The following is an 11,409-nucleotide window of genomic DNA, read 5'->3' as shown; positions in this document are numbered from 1 at the left end:
TGTTCGTTTTAAAATCGGCCTATATGTTTTTGCCAGGCTATTTGTGGCATATTTATCGTAGTCCATATTGTATTATTTTTCAGGCCTACATTGTGTTTTGTAGGCTAAACTTGACATATGTTGGCTATGATAATCTTTTACCATTCTCTCTACGGAGTTACTGTAGCAGCCTTCTCCCTAAAACATATCACTGCCCCGCCCCAACCTCCCAACACACACACACACACACACACACACACACACACACACACACACACACACACACACACACACAGCATGTTTTCTTTAACATTAATTAATCAGGATCCTGTTAAATTAGTCCTATTATAATCTCGGGCTAAAGTAAAAAAATATCCAATCCACAGTATACCCGACAATAGTAAAAATATCGCTTCACACGACTGTTTCACACAAGACGTGTCACATAAACGTATCGAATCAAATTCAACAAATGAGAATTCTGAAACTCCATAATACATTTCAAACATATTAATATTAGTTCAAATTACAATTCAATATCCAATGCTTATCCTTCTAATTCAATCACACCAAGAGCTTATGTAAATATCACTAAACCGCATCGTGTCTTTAAGCTGCGATTTAGTCTCCACTAATGTGTCTGGTAACTAAAACCTATAGAAAAGAAAAGTAATGAAAATGTCAATACCCGAAGTGTCTCTCTCCACGCTCTCGCAGCCAGCATGCACGGCGGTTTTGAGAGGAGAGTGACAGCTCTTTGTTGGTGAATAGAAATCAGTGGCATAGAGAGAAGGGGCGACTCCTCCTCCCAAATTATCCAAACTGGGCAGGCTTTTGCTCTCTTCACAAATAGAACACGGCTCTCCAACTCAGGCAGTCCCAATCTGACCTTCAAGCACACGGAACCCTGTAACGGGAGATCGGTTGGGGACTGTCGAGAGAGAAATACCCAATCTAAACTTCTGACATTTGAACCGTTCATCACCATCATCATCAGTGCGTGTACTGGCACCCGCCGGATCAGCTGGACTATACTTTTTCTTTTTTGGTAACAAGACATTCAGGGGAGAGGAAAACCATTTATTCCTGCCTTGACTTCTCCCCGTTCCTCATCTCTACACCGAGTTGTATTCGTTTCCCCGTTTGCTTTGCACACTTGCAGAGGAGGTAAACTGAGCTGAGTGTGCCTCTTGTGTGTGTATGCCTCTTGTGTGTGTATGCCTGTCTCGCAGCAGAACCAGTCGGATGCTCTGAGCCTACCGGACGCAGAGCTGTATATGGAAGTTGTAGGCTATAAGGCAGAAGCGAGCTGTTGCACATTGCGTCGTTCAAGAGCGGGAGCCATGCTGTTCCACGGGATCTCCGGTGACCACATCCAGGGCATCATGGAGGAGATGGAGAGGAGATCCAAAACCGACTCGCGCCTGGCCAAGGGCGTGCGGCTCAACGGAAGGGAAGCGGTGAGGAAAATTAACACAGTGCAATGTTGTTGTTGTTTTTCCTGACATCTATGACGATTAACACCTACATCCGAATGGGAATAACTGCTTATGCGCAAGTGAATGCTTTAGAAGGTAGGCCTATAGTTGGGCTAATATAAAGGATCACTCGAAATAAAGTCTTAATGTTGTGGTTAATATTGAGTTTACGGATTCCTCTGCCCAACATAACAAACAATAACATGCAGTCTAAATGTTATTCTCGTCTGGGGAAGTTTTCTTATGTAATACAAATATATTCACTTATATTCACTTATAAACCTGTTAAGTGAAAGTGCATCAAGTAAAAGTGACAATTATTACGCACAATTTTCCAATTTGTTACACAATTTATATTTTGTGCAAATAGCAAATTGATGTTGTTAATATTTATTTATATAATATAGGCTATATATATATATATATATATATATTTTTTTTTTTTTACCAATATAGCCTAATAGAGTTAGCCGTGCTTGGTTATTATTAGCATTTACATAATAATTTATTATATTCCTACATAATTTGTGTTATTATTATAATTATTATTCCTGGGTCATTGTTGTAATTTATGGTTAAATTATAGGCGTGTAAAAGTAGGAGGTTATAGGGCCTTCTTAGCTGTCGATACAGCTTATTTTAAATGTGCACGGAAGCGTCATTAATTATTCTTTGTCATTGTAATATCATTATGTAGCTCCATTTGTTAGATAAGTTGAACGCAGTTACTCCCTAAACACAATGGGCCCTGCATGTGTATATACTTCTAGCCCCGCAGAAATTTCCTGGGGTTCATTTGGCTTTTAAACCGAACTGTCATGAGCCTAAAATCTAACTACTAAAGTGCTACTTACTATTTTATTTATTTTCAAGAAAATTGTGTAATGCTGATTTTAGTGTAATATGTCATTTTCATATATGTTACAGTTTTATCACACACAAGCCAAACCCTCACATGAGAAGTATAGGCCTAACTACACGCGCAGGATGCAAGCCATGCATTTCCCACGTTAATACCCCCGCACCTTTACTTCTCCCTCCAGACCATGCCTTCCATGGGCCCTGAGAAACCCGCGTTGTGTGCCGGCTGTGGAGGCAAAATATCGGATAGATATTATCTGCTCGCTGTGGACAAACAATGGCACCTACGGTGCCTCAAATGCTGTGAATGTAAACAGCATTTGGAGTCAGAGCTCACGTGTTTCGCCAAGGATGGCAGCATCTACTGCAAGGAGGATTACTATAGGTAAGACAAATCTAAGATTATGAATTGTTTTTCTACAAGTTTAGTGAAATGATGTATTTTATTATTCGATAATTGAACACACACTCTCTCTCTCCCTCTCTCTGTTTGGTATTAGGCCTGTCATACAAACGATTGGTTTGGTATTAGGCCTGTCATACAAACGATTGGTTTGGTATTAGGCCTGTCATACAAACGATTGGTTTGGTATTAGGCCTGTCATACAAACGATTGTTAGTGACTGAATCCATAGGCGTAACACACAAACATAGGCCACGGAAAAGGGCAAATAGGCTATAAATCTAGGTTAAATGTATAATGTATGCAGAGAAGGCCTATTGGTTCGATCGGCTCTAGTCATACAAATCCTCATATAATGAATCGACAACATGGACATAGACACAGCTGTAGCCATGTAGCCTATAGATATCAGAGGCAATCTGACATTTCCACTGCAAAGCCGAGGTGTTATTATACAAAAACTGAGGATGGAGGTTATAACATTATAAGCAAACTGCTGGGGGGACAATAACGACATGGAGGTGTCTTTTATGTAGGTCCCTCTCCTCGCAGTGTGTGAGTGTGTTCCATTTTTTTCAATCCTGTTCGGAATGTTTTAGAAGTGTCATGTCTGCGCGTCCTTGTTCTAGAAGGTTCTCCGTGCAGAGGTGCGCTCGCTGCCACCTCGGGATCTCAGCATCTGAGATGGTGATGCGCGCGAGGGACTCCGTGTACCACCTGAGCTGCTTCACGTGCACCACGTGCAACAAGACCCTGACCACAGGCGATCACTTCGGCATGAAGGACAGCCTGGTGTACTGCCGGGTCCACTTCGAGACCATATCCCAGGGAGAGTACCCCCACCCTGGCCTCAACTATGCCGAGATGGCGGCTAAAGGTGGAGGTCTGGCGCTGCCATACTTCAATGGCACTGGAACGGCCCAGAAGGGAAGGCCTCGGAAGAGGAAGAGCCCCGCCATGGGCATAGACATCACCAGCTACAACTCAGGTGAGGAGACGGGGAAGATGAGAGGACTGGCTGGTTGGGGAGTTGTGTCGGGGAATTGATGCTGCTGCACTCTTTGAAAATAACTTTTCGATGGGGATGTAATGGTTAGGGCTAATATAATTGTATTACATGCTAACGAAGGTAGCCTAGTGGTTAGAACGTTGGAACAGTAACCGAAAGGTTGCTAGATCGAATCCCCGAGTTGACAAAGTAAAAAGCTGTTATTATGAACAAGGCAGTTATTAACCCACTGTTCCCCAGTAGGCTGTTATTGTAAATAAGAATTTGTTCTTAACTGACTTTCCTAGTTCTATAAAAATAAAAAAGACGACGTACGCTGGTGAACTGACGAATATAGAGCTGGCTGTTGGATTTTTTTGGGGCTTGCTCGGTGTTTAAATCCGTAGGCCTACTCCGAAAGCAATTTGAACCAAAAAGGGAAGGGGGACACACACAAGAAAGAGAACAGTTGACCATTCAACAAAATTGAAGAGGCCTGCTATGAATGTGTGCTCTGTTCATGAAGTAGGCCAAGCCTATTTGCATTTACCATCATTATGCTACATTTTTTGTTGTCAAAGTGTTCTAAAATTGACCCTCAGTTACACATTTTCTAATTAAGAATCGTTTTAGGTTATCGAATGTCTAACATGGGCACACACATGAACTTGAACCATATGCACGTGCAGGGGGTAACGGGTGACCTATACGCACGTGCAGAGGGTACGGTAATTCAGTACCGTAATTCACTTGCTTAAAATGTGTCGCAGCTAATGCCCTTCTCCGCCTTTAGTTTTACTTGGGGGGGGCATTGCCTCCTCGGTTAGGCTATAGCCTACAGTAGGCATACATTTAGCCTAATTTTACTTTTGAAATCTGGAATTGAAAATGCTGATTGCTATCATGCAACCATGCTCTCTTGTTGTTGCTTTTTAGAATTAGTATCCGGTTGATAAAGTTGTTAATTGTGTGCCAAGTTTCCTCTGTTCTCCATGAATCAAAGGAATAAAGGTAATCTGCGTGCTAACAGTTCTGCGTTAATTGAAGGTGCTTTAGGAGTCCCTGGCCTTCAACCACTTCTGAATCATACTCAGGAAGGTCAGCACAGTTCTCAGAAACAGAACGATGGAGCGGGAATACAGTAGAACAGGTCCTACCAATAATAATACATTAATAACGACAAGGATAATAATCGAGATTTTATAAAGTCTGTTTCATTTCCATAAATAATGTCAATATGCCTCCTTAATTTATTTGGTCTCCGTTTAAAAAAAAATATATATATATTTAGCTATAGATGTTGTGCATCTTTAAAGCACTTTTTGGTTGCACTGCAAATACATACATCCGCTTGTAGTTAACTCAGAATGAAGTCCTGTGTCTTTCACAGTCAGGTGCGGGCAAAATCCTTTATATTGTCTAGATCCGGTTTATAATGTTTTGGATCTATCTCCTCTGTATGCCTATATGTCGTTTAGAGGATTCTCCAATACAGTCCCAATGTCGACTTTGCAGTTGGTAGGCTATACTTTGCTGCTCAGCATGTTTTCATAGCGACCCCTGGTGGGTAGTTATAGAACGAAAGGCACTGGACGAAAATAGGATACCCAAGATTTAAAGATTGAGGTCTTATTTATTGCAGTGCTTTTAAGATGCGTGTCTAACATGAATTAAGATGAACATCTGATATCTGAAATAAGTGTTTTAAGTTACAAGTTAATGATGAACAATCTGGTTGTAGTCCTGGTCGAGATTCATTAGAAAAATAAATGGAGTGTGTAGGTCAGAGATATTTAAAATAACAAGATAGGTGTAAATAACAAGATAGGTGTGTTGAAAAAAATGAATGGCCTGCTATATTGTTCTAGTTTATCAGCCAGAGATTTAGAGACGACCATTTGGTGTGATAGAGTAGAAGGAGTCTGTCATAGGGAGCAACAGAAACGCTATAAAAATGTCTACTGGATGGTTTGACTTTTAAAATAATTGTCTTTTGATCATGGAATGTCAATCAATTATTGTAAATATTTTCCCGTAAACAGTTAAGGACCTAATATTATGGTGCATGTTGGAAGTAGGGATTACATATTAATGACAAGACAGTATTACTTTCTTTAAACACAGAGGATTAGAAATGCCGTACCAAATCAACTAACTCTTACTGTAGATTTTATTTATTTTATTTTATAATACTTTCTAAGGGTTTCGGGTCAGTTCAATTTGGAACAATTAGGAATCAATTCAATATCTCAATCTTAACTGAAAACTATGGCCAGTTTACGGACATTTTGTGTCTTGAATTTCTGTTCATTGGAATGCGTGGCCATATTAAAGTAATCCCAACCCTGTTCCAGTTGTGTTGTATCTTTCTATACTCAACCATTTGGGGGAGTTCTGTCCATCTAATCTTCTAGGGATTATATTTACACGTATCCACCAGAACCCCACTTAAAATATATATATATATTATTCTCCAATGTGTCAGTATTTGTGCTCTAACCTGCCTCCTCCTCTTGGTTAGGTTGTAATGAGAATGATGGGGAACACCTGGACCGTGACCAGGCCTACCCTCCAGCCCAGAAGAACAAGCGCATGCGCACCTCCTTTAAGCACCACCAGCTCCGCACCATGAAGTCCTACTTTGCTATCAACCACAACCCCGACGCCAAGGACCTCAAACAGCTGGCCCAGAAGACAGGCCTCACCAAAAGAGTTCTCCAGGTAAGCAGAAGCCATCGACCTCCTTCTTGACCTCTGACCTAGTATGACATCATCACTATATCCTCCATTCCACCGTTTGTTCTTTTTTTTTTGACCATCAGTTCCATTCAAGTCCAATTAATTCATCCTTTTTTTGGTTTGTTTGGTTTTAATAAAATTTTTAATTCGTTTTCTACCAATTTTGAGTTGTATGGAATGTTGTTAGGCACTAGGTCCCTTGATGTACTGTTTGAAGTAGATGTACTGTATTTGTAGTGTTCAGGGTTTATAGACATATCATTTATCCACTAATCACTCCCAGTCTCCCTGGGTCAGTGGTGGCAAGAGTAACTTAAACTAATATTCACAGAGCGAGAAACTTAAACTAACGTACACACAGAGAGAGAGAGAGAGAGAGAGAGAGAGAGAGTGCACAAGTCTTGTAAGGATCTTTTACAGAAGAAAAACTCTTCCAGCTGGTCATTTCTCATGTGGTTTCTACTCCCTGAGTCCAAAATAATGGCGTCAAAATCATCAGTTTGTAGTTATTGCACTTTGTACTCTACCAGGAGAGTCAGCTAGTGGACAACACTGTGATGTCAAACAGAACAATTTGTACTCTACCAGGAGAGTCAGCTAGTGGACAACACTGTGATGTCAAACAGAACAATTTGATGAGAAAGAAAGACAGGAAAGTCAATAAGTTGCTAATATATATATTTATAATATACATCAGACATAAACATAAAGTAAAAGCCATTGGATTGGATTGGTTTACAGGTATGGTTCCAAAACGCAAGAGCCAAATTCAGAAGGAACGTTTTGCGACAGGAGAATGGTGTTGACAAGGCCGACGGCACGTCACTCCCTCCGCCCTCGTCCGACAGCTGCGCTCTGACGCCCCCCTCCAGCGCGGCCACACTAACAGACCTGACCAATCCCTCTATCGCTGTAGTGACCTCCGTCACGTCTAGTTTGGACAGCCATGTTTCGGGGAGCCCCTCACAGACTACCTTGACAAACCTTTTCTAGCAAGCTCTACGACTCCTAGCAAGAACAACGACAACAACAACAGCAGCGTTTAATCAGGAGGAGATTATTTTGATGTGTAGCATTTGCAACCGCTTGGCAGCTGAGTTTGTAGTCAAACTATTTAGTGATTGGTTTTGTGTCGAGGACGTTTTGAATCTGGAAGGCATTGACAAATCATTATAGAGGGTTCAACAATCTGGGTCAGAGCCCAAATTAAATTATTTAAATGGTAATAGTATATTATTTTTTACTTTATTTAATTTAATTTGTTCATTTGATTTGATTTAGTCTAAATTGACCCCGCCTGATAATTCATTTTAAATCATTAATACTATGTTAGTCCTATTTAAGGCATATTTCGATCTTATTTTATTTTTATTTTTTAAATCTTTGAAATATGAATTTTCATAATGTTGTTTAAAAGATCATTCAGAGTTATCCTGGATGTTACAAGATATTGGAGCATTATAGAGATGAGTAATTTCTCGTCTCTAAATTACGTTGTATACATTACAACAACCCAAACATTACAACTCTAATGCCAGGTGGCTGTAGTGACGTCAACATGCATTTTGTCTTAACATGATACGCCTCAACTGTGATAGAAAATAATAAGAACAGAACACACCTCTAGATCTGTACAGTGGTAACTGTCCAACATGTAATGCAGTCACGTTGATATTAGAAGGAGTTCAACTATAGAAATCAGTGAGGGAAATATTGATTGGGACAGAGTTCTTGGGCACTGTTTGAAATTATTATTTTCATGATACTTTTACTAATCTGTTGGCCTCATTTTACATACCAAACACACAAATGGAAAAACAATTCTGTTGGCCTCATTTTACATACCAAACACACAAATGGAAAAACAATTCTGTTGGCCTCATTTTACATACCAAACACACAAATGGAAAAACAATTTTGTTGGCCTCATTTTACATACCAAACACACAAATGGAAAAACAATTCTGTTGGCCTCATTTTACATACCAAACACACAAATGGAAAAACAATTTTGTTGGCCTCATTTTACATACCAAACACACAAATGGAAAAACAATAGTTTATCTGGATTCAGCGAGCCCGTAGAATTACTGTTAAATACAGTTGCACAGTGACAATAAACTGCCCAATGAAAAGTGCATTATTATTATTATCATCATGTTTCTCAGGGTAAAGAAGGGTTGATTCTGAAAAAGGTAAGATGGTAGGAGAGGAAGCTAATAAAAAGTGAGGGATGACGATATGGAAGATTAGATGTGTAGAGCTGACAGAAACATCAACAATAACCCCAGAAAAGCTGGAGATATTCGACAGTCGGTGGGACAAAGAAATCCCCCTCCACCTTTTCTCCTTGGCCATATTTCAACTTTACCGACACTTGCTACTGAACAGACCAAATGATATTTCCCCCTCTGGCTGATTTCAGGGGAAAGAGAGACAAGAGGAATAGAAGGATTGCTTTTTGACGGGGTTAAACTTTTGTTTGTCTCCTGGGCCAGCTGTTTAAGGTCGTTGGCGTTGGGTTGTGGTTGATAGCAAAGCAGGACTACATGGTGCGAATTAGGAGAAAGAAAAAAAGACGAGTCCTGGCTGCAGGGTTCAAACATTGTATTGTAATTGTCACAATTTGTTCTACTGTAGAACATAGCGTTACTCTCAATCTACTTGATGAAGTAGATGCTTAACTCAATTCTACTATGTGCCTTATGCTATAACTTGGAAGAAAGTTTGTAAACTTCAGGATTATATGTGTTGTTTGTTGACTGATTCACATCCTTGTGACGCCTCACTAGTTTTGTACTGTTTTGCATCTTATTTCTGAAGATCTTTTTATGGTGTATCCTGTCAGAAAGGAGGCAGCGATGTCTTAGAAAGCGTTTGTGCACTTCTTTCAGATATAGTTGGTTGATTCCAATAATCTTCGTGTTAATAGTTGAGTACAGTGAGTGTTCTATCGAGATTGTCCATGTTTCCCTGTTTCTTGACAAAGATGGTGTATAGAAACTATTTCTCCTTAAATATTTATGGACCAAACGGTTGTTATATATCTTATTAAATTTGTGTGAATAAAAAATACTTTGTTTTAAATGAGTTTTATTTTTCATTACACTTGCCATTTTTTTGTGTTATACCTTAGCTACTAGGTTTTTATTATTTTACTCACATCAACAAATGGAGAAAAAAAAACATTCAATGATTGATTGACCAATTAAAACAAACGTTCCACATTTTTTACTTTCATTTAGAATTTGTATTTCCTATTTTATGGTGTTTACAGCTTCAAAGTAATGCCCCATGAATTTGGACCTAAACCCTGTAGTCAACCATTATGAAAAAGGCTTTTTAATGCATGAATATGGCTATATAACTTTTTATAATGGAAAAAGGAACGCTGCAAAGCATACATTGACTGATATATCTGTATAGTATATAAGTAGTGCTAAGGTGGGCGTAACAGGAAATGCAGACCTATAAAGACAGGTTGCTCTGTAGTTAATATATTGTTACTCTATGATTTCTTACAGGGAGAACAAATCTTGGGGCATTACAGCCAAACTTCCCGGCGTTTGAAAATACCCTAAAGTATTAAGAGAAGGGGAAGACTTTGGTCGGAATTCCTCACCGTTGAAGACAAAGACAATATTAGGATATAAGACGATAGAATATTGAGAGAGAAAAAAAATAACAAGACATGTTTCAGTCCAAAAAAATGTACAACAACCCAAAAAATATTGAAAAGGTTTTTCCTGAATGTATCGAACTACGGAGAAGAATGTGATTACTGATATCATTGTGGAAAAAGACTTGACTTTGCTCATATTGGAATGCCATTCACACACAGTGGAAAAAGCTGTATAGTAACATAGCTGTATATAGCAGAACAGCATGGCAGCACAGGGGGTTACAGTAGGATTAAGAGACTGCAGACATTTAACAACACGACAGGACACTCACGCACAGACACACAAACACACACATGCACGCACACACACACACACGCACCTACACACACACACACACACACACACGCACACACACCCTTCCCTTACCCCACACACTCTAACCTCTACCCTCTTTAGAATCAGCTTGCTATATAAAAAAAAAACTTTCTTTTGTCACAAATGTCATTTTGTAAACACATGGCCTCCTTGAAACTCGGCAGCAGGACGCCCATCAAACGCGCTGATGAAGAGGACTGCAGAGTTGGCGCTTTGCCATCTGGCTGCACGGAGGGAAAAGAGGATGTAACACAAAAACAAAGATGAAGAGGATTCCCATTTTGCATGCACCTCATCATATTGTTAACGTTTTCATTGAGCTGCATATTATTACTTCGTTTGATGCATTGTATTGGTATCATTCGTTGTCAGCTGTAAAATAATAAACCCTATGAAAATCCTTCCCTGATGATGCTCATGTACCTTACGGGGGAAAACAAAATGTCATTGTCATTGGACATAGATGGATTTTAATGCTTGAAGCTTATTTATACATGACATTCAGCTAACTAAGGACAATATTAACAATCCTATTATTACTGGCTGATTTCAATATCGTAGTTATTCTTATGTTCTTGTTTACTGTGCGGCTTTTAAAATACACAATCAGCTCATGGAATTAACGGTGTGATTGCAAATAATAGATGGCATTAATTAGATGCTGAATTCAAGCTATTTACAATATGTTTTCTGTTCAGTTACAGTTTATAGGAACTGGATAGAGTCCATTCAGACTCCTGACAAATGTGGGCACCACGTTTCATTCTTGGGGTAAAACTACACCACATAATTCTAAACGACTAACCACGTCTCCTAGTCTCACAAATCACAATGTCTGTAACCTAATCCCACTGGCTTGGTTCGTCAGTGCTGTGTGATTACTGCTCTACGATGAACGCTGCATATCCATGTTGGGAAGAAGGGAGACGGAAGGGAGCAGAGGGCCAGGATGGGGGAGGAGGG

At 39.5% G+C, this 11,409-nt stretch overlaps 1 protein-coding gene across 3 annotated transcripts; it reads left to right on the top strand.

Annotated features, from left to right (window-relative positions):
- Positions 1-862: 862 nt before the first annotated feature.
- LOC115108684 (LIM/homeobox protein Lhx9-like) lies at positions 863-10,839 on the top strand. Of its 3 annotated transcripts, none has more exons than XM_029633292.2 (5): positions 863-1,439; positions 2,501-2,703; positions 3,351-3,709; positions 6,231-6,430; positions 9,973-10,839. In XM_029633292.2, the coding sequence occupies exons 1-5, from the start codon at positions 1,197-1,199 to the stop codon at positions 10,027-10,029; spliced, it is 1,062 nt and encodes a 353-aa protein (XP_029489152.1). In that variant the 5' UTR covers positions 863-1,196; the 3' UTR covers positions 10,030-10,839. The 3 variants fall into 3 exon arrangements, with proteins under 3 accessions (XP_029489152.1, XP_029489150.1, XP_029489149.1); XM_029633290.2 differs by lacking the exon at positions 9,973-10,839 and adding an exon at positions 7,190-9,537 and having other exon boundaries at positions 3,354-3,709; XM_029633289.2 differs by lacking the exon at positions 9,973-10,839 and adding an exon at positions 7,190-9,537.
- The last annotated feature ends 570 nt before the right edge of the window (positions 10,840-11,409 follow it).

This window comes from Oncorhynchus nerka, linkage group LG24, assembly GCF_034236695.1.
Source record: "Oncorhynchus nerka isolate Pitt River linkage group LG24, Oner_Uvic_2.0, whole genome shotgun sequence".
In the NCBI taxonomy this organism is placed as follows: Eukaryota; Metazoa; Chordata; class Actinopteri; order Salmoniformes; family Salmonidae; genus Oncorhynchus; species Oncorhynchus nerka.
Note: the sequence above shows the minus strand (reverse complement) of the source record. Positions and strands in the feature narration are given on the sequence as shown.